The sequence below is a fragment of the Eptesicus fuscus genome, chromosome 2, assembly GCF_027574615.1.
Source record: "Eptesicus fuscus isolate TK198812 chromosome 2, DD_ASM_mEF_20220401, whole genome shotgun sequence".
Lineage (NCBI taxonomy): Eukaryota > Metazoa > Chordata > Mammalia > Chiroptera > Vespertilionidae > Eptesicus > Eptesicus fuscus.
Window position 1 is genome coordinate 117,193,316 of NC_072474.1, and position 21,004 is coordinate 117,214,319.

Genomic DNA, 21,004 nt, shown 5'->3' on the forward strand with positions numbered 1-21,004 from the left:
GCTCCCCACCTCCTGCCAAGCAGCGGCGACCACCAGAAATGGCCACGCGGGCTTGGTCACCGGGCAGCTGCTGGGCGTGGCGCTTTGGTTTCCCCAGGCCCACGTTGTCCTTCATTCTGTTAGAACTCTGAACCCCATCAAACAACAGGTCGGCAGGCGGGCTGATGTCATCAGGGTGGGAAAGGCCCGGCACAGACGTCTTGTTCCCTGGGCCTTGCTGCAATCACCTGCCCAAGGGTAGCCAGCACATGTCACTTCTCACGGAAATCAATGAACACACGTGTCGGAGGAGACACAAACACTCCCTAAGCAGCAGCACTCGCCATTGATCCGTTTCAAAGCAAGTACCACCGGGAGTGGCTGAAGCAACCGAAATGCGAGCCCTGGCATTTCTTTTAAGTTTCTGTTTTCCACTTTCCGCTGCTTTTTATTTCCACGCCGGGGAACGAGAGGAGAAGTGCATCATAGAAGACATTCCCAGCGACACGCTGATCACAGGTAGGTGGTGCGCTCTGAACGCTGAGCTCGGGCGCCGTGCTGTGGTCGCGCGCCCGCCCCTGATGTATGTGTTGTGGGCAGTGAGCGCCATGCTGTGTGGTTTCCTCTCGAGAGTCTATCAAGTCACCAAAGCCAACTGAAAGCGTTGAGAGTGACTGCATAATTCGTAAACAGGAGCCCGGAGGCAGCACACAGAATGCAAGCTTGGTTTGTTTTCCTGTTGTCATGTTTCCTCCAGTAAGAGACTCTGATGCTATCCATTCTGCTAAGTATGGCTGAATTCTCCGAAGACACGCGAGGGTTCTAGACGGCTCCACAAAACGGACAAAAGAGCAGATGCTAACATGTCCTCTGAATGCCCATGTCCCACAGGGTGGGGCGGCGAGGGGCCAGCTGCCCACGAAGCCTGCCACCACCTCGGGGACGTCTGCTCGCTCCCATCCCCACCCAGTACGCCCCGCACGGCGAAGCCTCCCTGGCCTGCTGAGAGGGAAGCACGTGGCAGGGGCTCAGGGTTGCAGAGAAAATCCAGTGTGTTCCACGTTCAACATCAAATGCCCCGATTTTCATGCAAAAAAGGAAAAAAGGAGCAGGTGCGAACCCGGTCGTTCCCTGTCGGGCTGGTCATGCGTGCGTATGTGCAGCTCACTCCAGTGCACGGCATCAGATCCTCCTGCGTTCTTGGCCTCCACACTGGGGAGTTCTATTGCAAAGACCAATATCCATCCTGAAAAAGCTCCACCACGCACCGCGCCAGGGCAGAGGACGAGACTGCGGTGTGGGACGGACCTTGGGGAGGGGTCGCCTGCAAAGCAGACACACAGAAGCCCTGGTGGCAGAGCCTTGCGGTGGTCGCGGCACGGTGGACATGGGCTGGGTTGGCACTGCAGAGCACCGCCAGGTTCAGGTCCCAGCTCTGCCGCCCAATAGCTGTGTGCCCTTGGGCAAGTGATTTGACCCTCTGCTTCATTGGTAAACGGCATAAATAACAGTGACAACCGTTTATTTTGGTTGTGATGATGCTCGCAGGACTCAACCACACACTTGCCTGACCCCAACTCTTCACCTCAGGGATGCCCCAGCTCCCGGTGGTCGGTGACCGCTTTCCCAGGAACCTGTGCGCCTCTCAGCCCGCGTGTGAAGGGGAGGCGGAGCAGTAGGAGAAACAGGAGTAGCCTACCTCCCCTTCGCCCGCTGCCTGAGGCCCACGAGCTGGGTGGACTTGGCCCAGGGCACACTCGCTGGCAGGAGCCCGAGCATCACCTGACCCACGGGAGGGTCTGAGGCAGGAGGCCAACGAGGCCAGCGGTGTTCTGCGCTGCCAGGAGCAGATCGCGGTCTGGCCAGCCCCTCCGCCCCAATCAGGGCCTCTCTTAGTCCTTGTCCCCCATGGACATTGGGTCCACCCCCTCCCGGTCCTCCCTGCCTCCAGCTGCCCCTTCTCCTGCCCTGCCTGCTCCAGCCTCCGTCTCTGCTCTCCCCGCTGTCCCCTCTGGAGCCAGCACCCCGTGCAATTATTTACTCAGCTTCCAAAGTCTACTGTAACCACAGGGACAACTTGGAAAGGTGTCAGGTCACCTGCTCACATTTTTCTTTCACAGAGAATGTGGCCCTACAGTCCCAGAGGTGTAATATGCTAACAGAGAACGACGGGGAAAGGCAGGAAAGCAGGGGTCAACAGGACAAACGGAAAACAAACAGAAGAACGCAGGCTGAAGCCCAGCTCCAGGTGACACTGCGCGACGTGACAAGGACAGCGCTCCCAGGAAAAGACAGATCCTCTGGGTTTAAAAACCAAATGAAACACTTCTCACACAGGAAGGAAGGAAAGGAAAAGCGAGGAAAGGCATGCAAATGTGAACGAAGGAAAGCGGGTGTAAAGGGCACGTGCAGAAAACCCGTCTCCGAGAGGCAAGGGACGCTGGGTCGAGCGATAGAAAGATGCCTGGACGTGCTTCCGGCGTGACTTGTGGGCCCCCTTTTAAAGGCATCTGAGCACACACTCGTGTGGTCACGTTCCTGTAGCTACAACCAGGCCTCTCCTCAGCAGCCCATTATGTACAGGCGCCAAGTGACACAGAGCATACCTCACGATACAGTTCTTACACATCTCTTTAAACCCCTTTCGTGAAAAGGCTTTGCTTCCTGTTTGCTGTACGCTGTGTCCACGGTGTGTGGCAAGCCCGTGTGTCTTCAGCGAGGACCTGGCCGCGTTCACCGGCTCGCCGTGTGGACCCGCTCCTGATGCTGCGGGCCAGGAGCCGCCGCCTGTGCTGCCAGCGCCAGGAAGGGGCTCCACGCTCCCCCACAGCTCACTGACCCGTCACAAAACCTTCGCCGCCGGTGAAGTCCCCGGCTCCCACCTGGCGCACGCTCGGTCATGAACACACTTGGTTCAGGAAAGCTGACCCAGAATACACTTAGGTTTAATTTTTAGATCGCCGCTAAAGGGACAAACAGACAACGTATTCCTGGGAACCTGTGGGGCCCTGAGAGCACAGCCAGCTGCTCGCTTCTCTCCTCACGGCTCTGAGGCCAATCTGCCCACCGAGAGGCACCCGTCGGGAGGCCGGAGAGCCCTCGGAGCCAGGCACCAAACCTCCCTGAGTGGATTTTGCTCCCTGGGACTGAAAACAGCCGGCCGGGAACGTGAGCTCGGCCCGCCGCCCCCATGGCGGCAGCTCGGGGCCCACAGGGGAACAGAGACCCGATCTGGGAGTCGAGGTGAGGCGTGCTTTGCAGCTGCCTTTGCTGCCCAATAGCCGGTGACTCTGAGCTGTTTCCTTATCTGTCAACGGAAGCTGCACCTGCCCGGGAGGACACCTGGCAGGAGGTGAGCAGCTGCAGGTGTTTGTCAACGTCGGTCCCCACCCCCTTGGACTCTGCCCCAACCCCGTCACCTGGCCTCCCAGTGTGTGCCCCAAGCTACTGGAGAAGCAGGTGTGGCTGCCACTCCGGCTCATGTCCCTCCCCCAAAGGAAGAAAATGTGCTGAGAAGCAGAGAAGATGTGGGCATTCCCCTCCTGGGAGCTGAGAGGGCGACAACAGAACCTGAGGGCCGTGCAGTCCAGGGCGCCGGGGTCAAACGCAGTTGCTTGGGAATGTGCTTAGAAGCTTCAAAGTCAAACGTATTCGCGTTTATAGAGCTTCTCTTAGCTCTCTTAGCAATGCTCTCTAAGAACACATTCCAGACGGTCTTGAATGAAAAGGGAGAGAGGAGGAGCAGGGAGGGACCTCTGGAGGGGCCTTGGTGTAGGTCCCGGCTGCCAGCTGGATGAGTTTTAAAACCACTTGCTGGTCCTTGCACACATTTTTTTTTTTTTTTAACAAGGCTGTTAGTCCCTTATAAAAGGCAGGCACTGAGAGCAATGGAGAGTGCCACGGAGCACAGTGATCATGAAAAAGAAAATAATTAGCTCGGCTGGTGTGGCCCAGGGGTTGAGCATCGACCTATGAATCAGGAGGTCACAGTTCGATTCCCAGTTGGGAACATGTCCAGGTTTGAGGCTCGGTCTCCAGTGTGGGGCATGCAGGAGGCAGCCAATCAATGATTCTCTCTCATCATTAATGTTTCTCTCTCTCTCTCTCCCTCTCCCTCCCTCTCTGAAATCAATAAAAGTATATTTTTAAAAAATAAAAATAAAATAATTAGAATTCTGCACCAATGCGTCTGCTCCTGGTTGCTCCCTTTCAAAGGTCCCAGATAGGACTCTTGCACTCAGCCACATACCAGGGGTGCTGTGTGCTGCTTCTTTAGAGCAAATCTCATTAGGGAGCAGGAAAAATTAAATGACTGTTATCATTCATCACCCCCACCCGTGTCTCACAGAAGCCCACGCCACACCCCGGGTGTCTGAGGTTGGGTGCTCTCTGGAGCGACCCTGAGACAAGGATTCAAGCACACGTGATGGATGAAGGCACTCCCAGGAGCCAGGAGAGGTGAGATTTCAGGTGAAGCCGGGCTCAGACTGAGCCGGGCTCAGGAACGTAAGATGCCAATGCAGACACGACCCAGCACTTCTGCTCTGAGTAGGCACCCACGGGAGCTGAAAGCAGGGGCTCCGGAATCGGCACACCCAAGGTCACAGCAGCAGCATTCGCAACAGCCAAGAGGGGAAGCAGCCCAGTGGCCATCGGCAGATGCACGGATAACAGAACGCGATGGCGTTCTTCAGCCATCAAAAGAAAGGCATTCCAGCACCTGCTACCACGGGATGAACCTTGAGGACACCACACTCCGTGAAATAAGCCAGCCACAAAGGACCACTACTGTCTGATCTCACTACGTGAGGTCCCTGCAGAGGCCAATTCAGAAAGCGAAAAGCACAAGCGAGCGCGCCAGGAGCGGGGAGGGGATGGGGCGTGCCTCCAACGGGACGGTTTCTGTTGAGGGTAATGAGAAAGTCCTGGAAAGGATGGTGGTGGCTGCACATAATGTGAGGGCACTTAACGCACCTGAACTGCACACTTAAAACGGTTAGAATGTTCAGCTTTGTATATACGTTACCATGATTTTCTAAAACATTAACAAATAGTCAGAAAAAAGAAAAGAATGAAAAAGGGAAAAAAAAAAAAACAGTCGGATGAGATACCCACAGAGTTTGGCCCACCTCCAGGCTAAGGAGCTGGGCACCGTCCCCTCACCGTTCACTTCCGGCCGGGGCCGGGCCCAGGCCACTGCGCAGCGTGTGGCATGGGGCTCACAGTGTCCACCAGGGCCGGGCCAGCACGCGTCACGGCAGGTGCTCTCATCGTCCTCAGTGAAAACGTGACAAGTACCTGAGAATGAAGTGAGGAGACACACCAGCACGGAGGGCTGTCCCGTGTGGCTGGGACAGAAAATCGGGCGGAGACAGGCGGATGCCCCACGAGAGGAGACCGAGCTCCCGGAAAGCAGATGGAAAGGGGCTCCGCTTCCTTCATCTTCAGGGCAACACAGAGCAAAGCCCGGGAGAGGCACATCCAGCGGATGCAAACGAGAGAGAGAGAGAGAGAGAGAGAGAGAGAGAGAGAGAGAGAGAACAGCAAGCGTGCGGGCAGCCCTCGCGGCCCGGCCCTGGACTTCCACTGCACGGCCTCCACGGGAGTTCAACACCGGCACACCCGTGACCCAGGCAAACCGCAGGTTCCCAGCGGAAACGCATGCACGTGCTCACACGCACGAGAAGCTTCGTGGCGGCACTCTCCGTAATGCCGGGAAACAAAGCAGTCACCCATGCAGAGTGGAGCGCTGGGCAGCACACGGGCCTCACAAACACGGGTCGATTCGGTGCCGACACACACGTGCACGTACTTATACAGGGGCCAGTCAGACAGAAATAGCCTGTCTTTAGGAGTCGGTGGTGGTTGCCTTGGGGGCAGGGGGAGGGGAAGTGGCAGGGCGTTTGGGATGCTGACCATGTTCTGACCAGGTGAACTGGCGAGCTATCCACTCACGGCGCGTGTGACGTGTGACGTGTGACGTGCGTATGCCCTCCCTCTCAGCCACACAGCACCTGCCTGCCCTCCCCACTACGTGCTATCTCAGAAAGGGTCCCTGGGGAACCTGGAGCATTCTAGAAGGGACCACTCTGTGTTCATAGCTACTCAAGAGCAACTGCTTTCCTTGCCCAGGTCTTACCAGGGGTCAACCAGACCACTGGGCCTTTGACCCCACCCCTTCATTATTTTACTCATTGGTCAAACTCCGGACCAGACGCCCAATTCCTGTCTGCAAAACTCTGCACTCAGCTCTGAATCTTCCTTCTGCTCTGAACAGCCCGCAGTTTAGGCTCTAGAAGAACGTTTAAGGCTATAGAAAGACGGTCACAAAATAGGGTGGAAAAACCAAGTTACCGAGAGTAGGTGCAGTCTCATCTCCTCTTTTTAAAATATATTTTTATTTATTTCAGAGAGGAAGGAAAAGGACAGATAGAAACATCAATGATGAGAGAGAACAATCGATCGGCTGCCTCCTGCACACCCCCTATTGGGGACCGAGCCAGCAACCCGGGCATGTGCCCTGACAGGAATCCAACCATGACCTCCTGTGCATAGGTCGACGCTCAACCACTGATCCACACTGGCTGGGCAGTATCATCTTATTTTTTATAAAATACATAATTTGTATTTATAGGAAAAAGGTCTGGAAGGATCATACTGAGCACAGAAAACTCCTAGAGGGGATTTTTTGCTTCCTAAAATTCCTACAATGGATGCATTTTATTTTTCTGATACTAAATCAAGGGCCCATGGCTCCAGCCTCAAGGACTGGGGTCAGGGACAGCACCTCAGGTCACAGGACAGGGATGAGAGGCTGAACAGTGCGTGCACTGCGCTCGGGGAGACCAGGAGAGGCACCTGTGTGCGTGGGGTAACTGGTCTGCACGCGCCCCGCTCTCAGCCCGTGTCCCCTGAAGGGACACCCCGAGGAAGGGTGCCTGGCAGTGAGGCTGGCCCGCAGGCTGCGTACCGAGGTGGGTGAACGTACTTTCTGGCGAGAGCGAAAGGCCCTCGATTCCGGGACCTTGTCATTCGCTCAGACTTTTGCTGTCGGGTGGTCCCAGAGGAGTCGCTTAGGCCCTGGGGCCTGAGCCGCCTGCTCTGTGGCCGTGGGGACGGTTGTGCCAGCTTTACAGGGAGCTCACAGAAACACTGCCCATTGAAAGCCCACGGAACTGCCCGGAATCATGTATCAAGGCGTGCACAGAGCCTACAATGTGCCAAGTTCTGTGTTAAGCAGCTGACAAATATTAAATCACTTTTTAAAAATGGTTATTTATTCGTTTCAGAGAGAGAGGAAGAGGGGGGGGAGAGGGAGAGGAACATCCATTTGTTGTTCCATTTATCTGTGCATTCATCGGTTGGTTCTTGTACATGCCCTGACCAGGGATCGAACCCACAGCCTTGGCATCCTGGGGCGACACTCTAACCCACTCAGCTACCAGGCAGGGCTTAAATCACTCTTCATACCCTAAGATACTTGCCTTCGTTATCTTGGTTTTACAAGATGGGGAGCCTGAGGCACGCAGTTCCGTGTTCTGCCCATGTGCTCGTGTCTAGCCAGAAGCCCCTGCCGCTGCCTCGCCATGCGGTGAGAAGCAAGAGGAGGCAGCTGTCCCTGCCCTGTCCCTGTGCTCTGTCCCCTGGGCCGCTCCACCCACACTGAGGCCGGCTCTCCCAGGCTGTGCCCAGCATGCTTCTCTCCTGCCATCTGGTGGTAACTGAGGGACATGACATCTCCCTCCAGCTCCCCTCCCACCCAGGGGCCCAGTGGGGGGCTTGGGCTGGGTGATTATGGTGAGAGCAAACAGAAACCATCTCACTTGTTCTGATTACTCAGGCAGTGAGCCAAGTACACTGGCGTTTTAACAATGGGCCACTGACATTCATTCAGAACTCTCTTTTTTAAAAAATATATTTTATTGATTTTTTACAGAGAGGAAGGGAGAGGGATAGAGAGTGAGAAACATCGATGAGAGAGAAACATCGATCAGCTGCCTCCTGCACACCCCCTACTGGGGATGTGCCTGCAATCAAGGTACATGCCCTTGACCGGAATCGAACCTGGGACCCTTCAGTCCACAGGCCGACGCTCTATCCACTGAGCCAAACCAGTTTCGGCCATTCAGAACTCTTTATTAAACATGTACTGGGGGGCATTTCTACCCACCCCACAAATCCTTACCAAGCTTCTTCCCTGGAGCCAAACGCTGCCCTGGGCTTACAGCCAGGCCCCAGCAGCCCACGGAAAAGGACACAGCATTTGCCTGTGCCCCACAACCTCAGCGTGCAGACACGGGATGGCGACAGAGGAGCTGGCACAATGACAGGACCCGGAGTGGGCAAGTGTGGGAGAGTGACAAGAGCCAAGTCCCAGGGGAGGGGAGGGCAGCCACTGGCAGAGCAGGGGCACCCCACCCAGGGGCAGGCAGAGAGGGGGTTGCACAGGTGAGCACTTGGTGGTGGAAAGATACCGTCCCCGAGGGAGGCCAGGGAACCATCTCAGGTGCGTGGGCTGCGGGAAGGGCACAGCCTGGGACTAAAAAACACGCTGATCCTGGTTGGCTACCGCACAGGCTGCTCAGAAGTGTGTGCAGGACGTCAGGAAACACGCGGCAGAGGCTCCCAGGTGGCCACGCGTGCAGGAAGCCTCCCGCCGCGTGGCTGTGTTCTCTTATTCAGTAAAGCCCCACGTTCACTCAGCCTCTTCAATCTGTGGGCTTCTTTCTTTCAACATATTTGGGGTTTTCAGCCATCATTTCTTCCCATTTGCTTTATTATACTTTTACAGATGTTGCATTTTTTACAAACTGAAGGTAGGACTCTCCACCAGCAAAAAGATTGTAACTCGCTGGAGGCTCAGATGATGCCGGCATTGTTAGCGCGGAAGTATTTTTAATTAGGCATGCATGTTTTTAGATGTGTGCTGTCACACACCTGGACCACAGTACGGTGCACACACTTCCCCGTGCACTAGGACACGAGAGGTCACATGGCTCGCTGCGTTGCCACGTGCACCTATGGGCGTGGTCTGGACTGACCTGCAGCATCCCCGAGGCGTGGCTGCACCTCTCTCCCAGGACCTTGTTCCGCAGGTTCATGAGGCTCTTCCCCCATTCCTTTTCTTTTCATTGAATAGATTTCATTATTTCTATTGATCTAATTTCAAGATCACTGACTCTTTTTTCTGTTGTCTACAATCTTTTAGGGAGTCTATTCGGTAAGTTTTCAATGTCAAATGTTGTATTTTTCCTATTGTGTCCACTTTTTCTTGTTATACCTTCTACTCTTTTGCTGAGAATTCCTATTTTTCCATTATTTAAAGGATGTTCCAACTTCTAGTTGATGCACTTTTAAGACAGCTGTTTAGAATTCTTGTCAGATAATTCCAACATCTATGTCATTCTGATGTTGGTGTCTGTTAACCATCTTTTCTCATTCAAGTTGAGACTTTCCTGGTTCTTGGTATGGAGAGTAATCCTGTAATGTAATGTATCCTGGACAGTTTGAGCATCATGTGTGATTCTGAATTCCATCTAATTACTGTTTCAGTAGGCAGCCGACCCGTTCAGATTCAGAACACAGCCTGATGCTAGTTTAGTTTTCCGAGACTTTGCACGACTGCTGTGGTCTACCCTGCTGTGTGCTCCACGTCGGCCCACCTAAAACCTGGGCAGCATTCCACACCGAGGCGGGTTCTCCGAGCTTCTGCCACGCTGACCTGGTCGGCTGCAGCACAGGCTGCTCAGAAGTGTGTGCAGGACGTCGGGCGCGGTCTTCAAGGCCCCTTTCTCCCGCTCCCTCCTCTCTGGGACCCTCCCTCAGCACTTGGGGGTTGAAGCGGGATATGCTGCCTCTACTGTCCTCTAGTGCAGGGCGGGCATCTTGACAGGCCCCACCGACCTCAACATCGGCCGTGTCCAGGGGGAGGAGAGCAAGTTCTTCCATCTGGAGCAGGGCAGGTAGACGTGGAGGGGCCGCATCCTGCAGGATCACCTGTTCCAGATCCCTTGACTGGAGAGACGTATTGGGAGTGGGTTTTCTCACTTCCTTCCCCCCCCGCCCCCAATTTGGTCTGCAGCTGCATATTGCTCTAGCTCCCAGGTGAGGACGTGTAAGTGTGGCGAAAACAAACTGAATGCACTGCAGAGTCGTGCTGAGTCATGAGGTCCTTAGCCAGTGAGCTTGTTTTTCCATCTTCCAGAGTTTCCTGACCGCTGCCCAGTGCTCAGTTGTAATTAGCAGGAGGAAGGGGGTGGAATAGACTTGCTCCCTCTTTTCCAGAAACATCTATGATACTTTTTAAAAGACCTTAAGGTGGACCATTCTAGAAACGACAGCGTATACAGTTAGCAGACTTCTAAAGGGAAGAGGGCAGGTCTATGCAAAAGATCCCGAAGGTCCCAGTTACTCAGGGTGCAGGCTGCAGCCTCCGTCCCAGGAAATGCTCTCCCGGTGTCCCTCAGGGTCCCCACTTCCAGAGCTGCCCCCTGCAGCTGCGTGAGGGAAGGGCTCCCATCTCAGGTCCCTGTCAGGCCGGTCCGCCTGCCTCCCAGCAAGGCCGGGCGCACTGGAGACCTCTGGGCTTTCGAAGCAGGTGACTTTGGCGGTGATTCTGCCTCTGCCACTTATTCCTGGGTGGCTCTGGGCTGTGACTCCCTCTCTGAGACCGAGCTCCCAGCTTGAACAACAGGGACAGTAACACAGACTCCAGCATTCTGTGCAGCCTCCACACTAGCACCTGGTCCACACCACCTGGATTACGACAGCCTCCAGCTTCCACTCCTGATCCGTCCTCATCCTTTTCTCCATACAATAAAATTTCAAAATGAAAACCACAGCATTTCACTCCTCCAACCAATTGCTTCCCCAAATCCTTACCACGGACCTGTAGGCCCTCCCTGGTCTGGCCCCGGCTCTCCCGTCAACCCATCTCCCTGCTAAGCATTCTCTCCCTGCTAACCTCACTCCAGCCATCTGCTGTTCCTCAGACAGCGAGCATGCTCTTGCCCCAGGACCTCTGCACGTGCTGCTGCACAGAAGGCCCTTTCCCCGGGGCGACAGCCCCATGTGGTGCTGAGGGAAAAGGCACGCGCTGCCTGGGTCTGAACCCCGAGTCTGCCACGTGCTAGGTACGTGACCTCTGGTAAATGGCTTTTTCTAGGCTGTGGCTTCAACATCTGTAAAATCATAAGAATAGTCCCTAGCAGCCCCGGCGGGCGGCTCAGCTGGTAGAGCATCATCCTGATACACCAAGCTTTGAGATCTATCCCTGGCCAGGACACATACAAGAGTCAACCAATGAAGGCATAAATAAGTGGACAACAAATCGATGTTTCGTTCTCTCTCCCTTCTTCTCGCTTTCTAAAAATCAATAAAAAATAGTATCTAACTATATAATGTTGTCATTAAAATTCAGATTATATGTGTGAATTCCTTAGAAAGGTGCTTGGCACATAATTAGCACTGAGTGTGATAGAAATATAACTTTCATATTACATTTCTAAGTGTAAATAGTATAAAATTGTGCATTTCTACCCCCCTATTCCTCAGGCCTGTGCTCAATGCCAGCAAGCCCCCCGACTCCCCACAGAGTCCTCGAGTCCCGAGCACGCCTGCTGCTACCTGCTCCTGTCGGCACCAGCACGCCCCACACTGGGTATCCGCCTGCTCGTTGCCTGACTGCCTGTAGGAAAGCTCCCCGGGACAAAGACATTGTCCGTTCCATTCACTTCTGTCCTCAGCTGCTGGAGCAGGGCTCCCACCGTTACATACTTGTCACACAGCTGGGTGAATGAATGAATGGATACCAATACTTTCCTAAGAGCACGCTTTGAGAATGCATGCGACAGTGAATGTTAAATGCTAACATAGTGCCTGGCGTACGTAAGGTACTGTTAGATCTTTTCCAACCAGTGTTAGCTAGTTCTTCCTTCTGATCGTACCTCTGAAGGCTAGGAGGGGAAAGCTGAGCCATAGGATGCTTATTGGGTCCTAAAGTGAGAAGGCGGGGGGCCCTTCAGCAACCCACATTTTAGCAGGAGCCTTTGGAGACAAAAGCATCTGGCATGCACACACCTGAGCTTGAAGAAGGAATGATGCCAGGAGTGTTCAGGGTGAGTTGGGGGTCGGGGAGACACTGAGGCGGAACCGCTGAGGAGGTGCTGGAGGAGGCCCTGCATGACCCATGCCAGGTTATGCTCTGGCGGAAAGCTTCATAGGCTGTCTTCCCCGCAGCCCCACGGCTGAGACCTCAGGACTAGAACTGTCCCCTCCTCGCTGCATAGAAACTCAGGCTCAGGGCTGCGAAACCACCGTAGACAAGAGACGGGACCAAGAGCTCAAACCTTCCTACATATTCCAGTTTTCCGCCTCTGCCACGTGACCCACTCAGGGTGTAAACGGCTCCAAAGCACAAGTGCGTGCGGGTAGCGGTGATCACGGTAGCCATGCCTTAGTTCCCCTGTAACCTGTCGTGTCTCCTGCTCTGAAACAGGCTCCTTCAAGCTGCAGCAATGGGACGTGGTCCGACAGGACTTCCTCGAATCGGCGCCTGGCCTGGGGCTCTTCGTGACTGTCACAACGTACAGCGAGGAGGTAAAACGCTCTTACATTCTGTCACTAACACGTTCCAGTCCCTAAATTCACAAGCACGCATCCCCACGAACGTTTAAAATCTCCGCGTAAGCACTCATTAACCAGCATTTTCACTTTTTAACAGTCAGTCAGGCACTGCACCAGACACAGAGGGGGCTGCCATCATGAGCCTCATCTAGCTGATGCCCGGACAGAGAGTTTAAAAACAATACAAACCGAGTTTTGCTGGGCCTGCTGGGCAGAGGGCACCCACGGGGTCAAGGCGTCCCAATGCTTCTGCCGGGGCCACATACACACCCTCCCCGTGAGGGCCAGACAGGACACCTCCCTAGTCCTGGCAGCCTCTGTGTGGCCTCTCTGGGCGTTAGCAAAGGAGCAGCAGAGGCCTCCTGACCAAGGGGAACCGACACGGGTGGTGGGATCAGAGCCAAGGCACAGTGCAGACTGCCTCTCAGCTGAGTCCTGAGCAGGACACTTGCCTGCGTGACCCTCCACTTTCCGTCTGCACGATGGATAGAAGGACGTGCATCCCTGACCAGCCAGCTCAAGGTGCTCCGACCTGCTCGGCCAGCACAGCTGCAGGCACTGCTGCCCCCTGACTGCCGTCGTCCTGTGCTGGCTCCTGGGAGCAGGACGTGGTGGAGCGCCGCCCGGTAGAACAGGCACCGCCCCTGCGCGGAGAGGTGCTTGGTGTAGGCAGGACAACGTTCCTCTTCTCATGAAAACTAGGGGTACCTGGGCCTGAGCGCAGGGCAGACATGTGACACCCCTGCTCATGTGGAGGCTGGAGCGGTCGCTGGAGACGCCATTCCAGCTGGACGACTGGACACTTGGTTCTTGCCTGTTTAGTTCTTCCCTTGGCGCACTCGCCACCTCCCTCCTAACAGGTCCACTGGGACCCTCTCCCTCCTCCGGGCCCCTGTCCTCCCCGCACCCCACCTCCCGTGGCCCTTGTCCGGGGATACCGGAGCCCAGGTCTCTTGCTCTTTCCCAGTAGCCCTTCATGAGCAATCTGGAACTGTCTCCACGGGTTATTAAAACCAGAACCCAAATCCTAGTTGGGCTAAAAACTGTCACAGGAAAATCTGTTTACTGTTATTAAGACAGAGAAGGTCTGTTCTTCAAAAACACAATTGCCTAAGAGAGGAGATAGGTTTCTGTTCATTCTGCAAACACCCAACACATCTTATCATGGGCCTACTATATGCCCGGCCCTCTGCTTGGCCTAGGAGAGACAAGACTCTCACCTTCAGGCCTTATTTTCAGGAAGGCCCTTCCGTTTGGAATATGATAAGAAATGGCAACACCCTAGCTGGTTTGGCTCAGTGGAGAGAACGTCGGCCTGCAGACTGAAAGATCCCAGGTTCGATTCCGGTCAAGGGCTTGATCCCCAGTGTGGGGTGTGCAGGAGGCAGCCAATCAATGATTCTCTCTCATCATTGATGTTTCTATCTCTCTTTCCCTCTCCCTTCCTCTCTGAAATCAATAAAAATATATTTTTTTCAAAAAAAGAAATGGCTCTAGTTTCAGCATTTCGTACAAGATCAGATCCCCATTTAAGATACCTATCGGCACCCCCACCACAAGGACACTAGGGGTTTGGGGTCCTCTAAGTTGCGTCCATTCATATGACAGCCCAATAGAATAACATGCGCATGCAGGGCAGAACACATCAACAATGCATATGTACCATACAAACATGTCTTCTGTGCTCCATTTCCCACTATTCCGTGTCCAATATTCCTATTCCATGTTGTAGAAGAAAACCTGTTGTTCTGAGAGGTTACATGACAGACAAGAGCTCACCATCAGCAAGTGGCAACAACGAGGTTTAAACTCATATATGTGTGTCTTTTCCAATACACCAATCAGCAGGCATTCAGAGTGTGTGCTGACTTGACTATGCCCTAGAAGTAGACTATGCAGAGCCTGAAGCAGACATGAAATTAAAGCTCAGACACCGAATGTGATAACCAGCAGTGATAATGCTTTTTCAGAGAAGAGTTCTCTGTTATTCATTTAAAATCAGAAATCCATGGTAAAATCAGACCTTTGAATGCCGTCTTATTTAATAAAATTTCCCAATCAAGCCTGGCTGGTGTGGTGTAGTGGATTGAGTGTTGTCCGATGCAGAGGTCACACCGGTTTAATTCCCAGTCAGGGCACATTCTAGGATTGGGGGCTTGATCCCCAGAGGGGGTGTGCAGGAGGCAGCTGCTCTCATTGATGTTTCTTTTTTTTAAAATATTTTTTTATTGATTTGGGAGAGGGAGAAAAGAGACAGAAACATCACAGATGAGAGAGAATCATTGATCGGCTGCCTCTTGCACGCCCCACACTGGGGATTGAGCTCACAACCCGTGCATATGCCCTGACTGGGAATCGAACTATGACCTCCTGGTTCATAGGTCAATGTTCAACCACTGAGTCACATCAGCCAGGCTTCATATATTTTTATCGATTTCAGAGAGAAAGGGAGAGGGAGCAACAGAAACATCAATGGTGAGAGAGAATCATCAGTTACACTTTTTTTTGAAACATTTTTTTTTAGTGGTTGCCCTAGTGCAGTGGTCGGCAAACCGTGGCTCGCGAGCCACATGCGGCTCTTTGGCCCCTTGAGTGTGGCTCTTCCACAAAATACCACGGCCTGGGCGAGTCTATTGTGGAAGTGGTGTTAGAAGAAGTTTAAGTTTAAAAAATTTGGCTCTCAAAAGAAATTTCGATCGTTGTACTGTTGATATTTGGTTCTGTTGACTAATGAGTTTGCCGACCACTGCCCTAGTGTTTGCAATATATATTTGCAACTAGTCCGAGGCCACTTTCAAAGAACATGCTATCACTTCACAAGTACAGCAAGTGCCTTACAGCCCTGGTATCCCTAAGTCTTCCTTCCCTGCATCACTGCTGCCATTCATTTCACTGATGCACAAACTATAGTCATTACTGCTGTTACTGTGAACAGCCTGTTATGTGTTAGATCAGTAAAGACAAATTAAATGTTACAGTTTACTCTCACTTACTCCTCCTCTAATGCTCTTGTTCTTTATGTAGATCCAAGTTTCTGACCTATATTGTTTTCTTTTTCTGCGAAGAACTTCTTTAACATCTCTTGCCTGGCAGGTCTATCAGTGACAAATTCCCTCAATTTTTTGTTTGTCTGAGAAAATCTTTGTTTCTCCTTCACTTTTGAAGGAAAATTTTGCAGGATACAGAATTCTATGTTGGCACGGTTTTCTCTCTCTCTCAACACTGTTCCACTCCCCTCTCTACTTACTTGATGGTTGCTAAGGGTTTTCCCCTCTGGTTTCTTCCATGAGTGTATCTTTAGTATCTGCAGTTTCAACATAATATGCTTGGGCATTTATCCTGCTTGGTGTTCTCTGAGCTTCCTGGCTCTGTGGCTTGGCATACGACATGAATTTGGAGGAAGTTCTCAGTCATTGATGCTTTAAATAGTCCTCTCTTTCTTCTCCCATGGGGGTTCCCATTATGTGTGTGTTACACCTTCTGCAGTTGTCCCATGGCTCTTGGATATTCTGTCCCTCTTTTTTCTCTTTGCTTTTCAGTTTTGGAAGTTCCTGTTGATCTATCCTCAAGCTCCGAGGCTCTTTCCTCAACGATGTCCAGTCTGCTAAGGAGCCCATCAGAGGCCTTCCTCACTTCTGCTGCAGCATTTTTACCTCTAGAGTTTCTTTTTGATTCCTTCTTCGGATTTCCACCTCTCTGCTTACATTGCCATCTGTTCTAGCATAGTGTCTCCTTTTTCATTAGTGCCCTTAGCATATTAGTCATAGTTTTTCTAAATTCCTGATCATTCCAATATCCTAGTTCTGATCATTCCAATATCCCAGCATGTCTGAATCTGATTCTGATGCTGGTTCTGTCTCTTCAAACTGTGTCTTCTTGCCTTTCAAAGTGCCTTGTAATTGTTGTAAGCTGCACATGACGTAATGGGTAAAGGGAACCCAGTACTGGTTCCCACAGAGGTTCTTCTCTGGTAAATTGTATTCTTTGTATTTGCTTGTTCTTCTCTCCAATTTTGGAGGCAGCAGTTGGCCCTGTGACCTCAATTCTCTGACAGTTCTAAGAAGAAATTTTCTTCTGTTCAGCTTTTTACTCATTGTTAGGACAAAACAACAACTTCTAAGCTCCTTATATGCCAGACTAGAAGTCCTATACCTGTTTTAAAATCCCAAACAATATATAAATAAACCAAAGTTCCCCAACAAATATAACCACCTAACAATTTGGTGTGTGTTCTTTACAATTCTCTTGTAAGCACACAGAAACATATACGTGTATTCATTATTTTACAAATGATACTTTTTTTACGAAAAGAGAATCCTATACAGACTGCTCTAGCAGAGGATATGATGGACACCTTCTATACAGATATGGATATCCTATCCTATATAATAAAAGGCTTATATGCAAATTGTCCCCTCGGGAGTTCTACTGACTGGGAGTTCAACCACTCGCTATGACGTATGCTGACCACCAGGGGGCAGCATGGAATGAAGGAAGGCCCCAGCCAGCAGCCGGCAGTCAGGGGAAGGAAGGCCCCAATCAGCCCTGATTGCCGGCCAGGTCTAGGGACCCTATCCATGCACAAATTTCATGCACTGGGCCTCTAGTAATATATAATAGTGGCCCGGTGCACGAAATCCGTGCACATTAAAAGGGAATTAATTAGAAGAAACATTGTAATATTGCTATTTGCCCTTTCTCTATAATAGAAGTGTCAGAGATGAAAGAAAATTAGTAAAATGTATATAAAATCTCCCTCCTGTCAGAGTCCAGGGCGCGCCACGGGACCTAGAGTCAAGTCCCCGCCCACCACCTGCACATGCTTTGAAAATGCAGGAGACCCAGACCCGGCCGGCCCCACCCCCATTAAGCCCCTCCGGGCAGGGGGCACAGCCTCAGGTCCCCGGGCCCGGTGCTGGGTCGGGGGGCGCAGTCTCAGGTCCCCTGTCAAGCCCTGCCAGGTAGGGAGCGCAGCCTCAGGTCCCCCAGCCTGGCGCCGGGGCAGGGGGTGTGGCCTGAGATCCCCTGTCAAGCCCTGCCAGGCGGGGGACGTGGCCTGAGGTCCCCCGGCCTGGCACTGGGGTGTGGGGTGCAGCATGAGGTCTCCCCGTCAAGCCCAGCCCCTCGCCCCTGCCCCGCAGCATCACATCGGCGCAGAATGGGGACGCACACAGGCAGTGTCACGTCCTGGCCGGGGATGCAGGCAGGCAGCTTCACCTCAGCACTGGGCAGGGATGCACGCAGGCAGCCTGACGCTAGTGCTGGGGGCGGAAGTCCCGCCCCCGTCCCCGCCCACAGACTGGTCATGACTGGGACACCATAATGGACAAATTAGCATATTACCTCTTTATATGTATAGATTCTCTTTTAATGCTACATGTTTCGTTATTTGGCTTTGCCTGAATTTAATCAATCCCCTTCACTGAAAGGTGTTAAAATTATTTTAAAATTGCAATTTTGGCCTGGCCAGATGGCTCAGTTGGTTGAACAGCAGCATCACTCACTCACACACACACACACACACACACACACACACACACACACACACAAGGTTGCAGACTTGATTCCCAGTCAGGGCACATACCTGGGTTACAGGTTCGATTCCCGTTGGGGCATGCACAGGTAGCAACTGATCGATATTTCTCTCCCACATCAATGTTTCTCTCTTTCCCTTCTTCTCTCTCTAAAAGTAACGAAACTATCCTCAGATGAAGATTTAAAAAAATTTTTAATGTAATTTTGCTACTATGAATAACATCACACTGGATATCCTTTTACATATAACTTTATCTACATGTGCATTTCTATAGGGTAAACTTCCATAGGTAGAACTCCTGGGTCACTGGTTACACACATTTTAAAAATCAATATATAGTGCCAAAGTACTCTGCAGTATGGTTGTTCAATTCCCAAAATAGTGTTGGGAGACAGTATTTCTCAATACGTCCTTGGGCACTTTTAAATTGTTGCCAACCTGGTAACAAACAAGGGATATCCTACTGTGGTTTGTTTGTTTTTTATTTTTAGGAAGTCTGAATATTTTTCATGTTTGTTGGCCATTTGATTTCTTCTTTAGGAATTGCACACTTTTTACTAGATATACAGAGAAGGTTTATTTTTAAGAAGGGCAACTAGAGAATAATAAACTTACACTATGGAAATCCTCCATCCTAGGTACTATTGTCCAAGTTATATGGCCCACAAGGAACATTCTATTTTACTTCACATTCACCTGGCGAACACATCATTTGCTTAGAATCTAATTCCACGAGGCTCGTGTCGTTTGGAGGGAGTAAGCTGGTAAGTACCCGCCCCCACGTCGCTGCTGCTGAACACAGTGTCAGCACTATTCAGGCATGACATCAGTATGCAGAGCCATGACACCCGGGCCGGCTAGAAACTTATTAAAGTCCTGCGCCCAGATCTCAGCGCAGCAACCACGGAGGGAGCTGGAAAGCTTGGACGGGGTTCAAAGGAGCGCCACGAAGTTGATTAAAGGGCTTGAAAAGTAAGAACTGTGAGGGGAGGTTAAAGGAACTGTGATTATTCAGGCTTGAAAACAAGTGAGGGCTGAGGGTGAATTAATAATGGAATTCCAATAAATAAAACTCTTCACGGTAGATGGTGATTGGCTATTTCCTAAATGTGCTGAGAACTAACGAGGAGAATGTGTACTTTAGCATCAGAAACTCAGTTGTGTGTAAAGAAACTTTGCTGGGAGTAATCAGATTCTCAGCACCAAACGCATTTGCCTGATAGTAAATTTGATGTCCAGGAGGGTGTGAGTCCCTCGGGTCAGTAGGTGAGCATTCAGTGCATTATTATTACAAAGAGGACTGCTGAGTAAAACGGGGGACAGAGTGGCAGTGAGGGGAAGGGGAGCTGGAGGACGAGGGGCTGCCTGCTCTTGAAAGGGGGGAAAAGGAAGGAGAGAGGAACTGAGGACACGAAGAGAGAGAGAAGGAGAAAGGGAGCTATTTTAAAAACGCCTTCTTCATTCTGTTTGCACAGCGGATCCATTTAGACATCCGCGTTGGAGAACATGACCTCGATGCCGCCATTGCTCAAGCCAAGGACAAAGTTAATGAAGTTAGCTTCAAGCTTGAACATCTAATTGAGCAAATTGAGCAAATAGTCAAAGAACAAAACTATCAAAGGGTCAGTTTGCCTGTTCAGCTCATTTTCTCTCTTCCTGCCAGGAACGTAATTCCGCAGACCAAGTCCCTGAACCGAGGAAAGGATAAACTGTCTGCTGCTCGGTCCTTCCCTCGGAGCCACACTGCGTGGGCACGCGGGGTGTGGGGGAAGGGCAGTGCTGTCCCCTGGACAGCAGGTTCCTCTAGGACTGGGGGCTGCGGCCCACTCACCTTTGGGGTATGAGTTTACAGAATGAATGAATAAGTGCTTCCAAATACAACCCACGGATCTGAAGAGGCTAAGCATGCCCACTTTCTAAATCCCAGTTTTGTTCTTGTGACAGCATGTGTTTTCTGGGTCACTGCACTCAGTGGACTCTGGTCAGACGAGGGCTCAGATATGCTCCACCAATCACTAACCTCGTGTCATCTCTAGGCCTCAGTTCCCTCATCTGGAAATAAGATGAGGGCAGGTGTGCCTGACACAGAGTCCAGCTTAGAGTAAAGTAAGAATTCAAACCATGAAAATCTACAACTATTGGGTGACGTTCACTTTGCTTAACAGAGACAGATGTATAAAGTAATAGATCAAGTATCTGATATTTTACACCAAAATACAAAAATGTCTTAAAAGGTTGATTGTTAATCCTTGTCTTTGCTAACACCACACCTGGCTTAGAAAATCAGAGATGACACTTTGGTATAAGATACTAATTGAGAAACATCAAATACTTTGTTTTTTATTTGTTGGTTTGTATTTTTGTGTGTGTGTTTTATTTTATATCTAATACTTTGAATGCATATAGCACCTTCCCCTCAAACTCATGCAGTAAGTTCTTTAAGAAACTGCCCTGGTCGGTGTGCTAAGTGGTTAAAGCTTCAGCCCCCCCCCCCCCCAAAGGGTTGTGGGTTCAATTCCCAGTCAAGGACATATTCCTGGGTTGCAGGTTCAACCCCCCACCCTCTCTCTCTTTCTCCACCTCCTCCCTTACTTCCACTCTCTCTAAAAAAGATCAATGGAAATATCCTTGGGTGAGGATTAACAACAAAAAAAAAAACAAAAAAAAAGAAAGAAAGAAAAATAAACTAAACCTGCCTATTTCTCTTCTGTATAGGACCGTGAAGAAAATTTTCGAATGACCAGTGAAGACACAAATAGCAATGTTTTATGGTGGGCTTTTGCACAAACATTAATCTTTATCTCAGTTGGAATTTTTCAAATGAAGTACCTTAAAGACTTCTTTATAGCTAAGAAGCTTGTTTAA

General features: G+C 51.3%; 1 protein-coding gene across 1 annotated transcript; it reads left to right on the plus strand.

Annotated features, from left to right (window-relative positions):
- The first annotated feature begins 374 nt into the window (after positions 1 to 374).
- On the plus strand, positions 375 to 21,004 carry LOC114234892 (transmembrane emp24 domain-containing protein 11). Its single transcript, XM_054724293.1, has 5 exons — positions 375 to 498; positions 12,476 to 12,576; positions 18,778 to 18,903; positions 19,615 to 19,761; positions 20,855 to 21,004. The coding sequence occupies exons 1-5, from the start codon at positions 375 to 377 to the stop codon at positions 21,002 to 21,004; spliced, it is 648 nt and encodes a 215-aa protein (XP_054580268.1).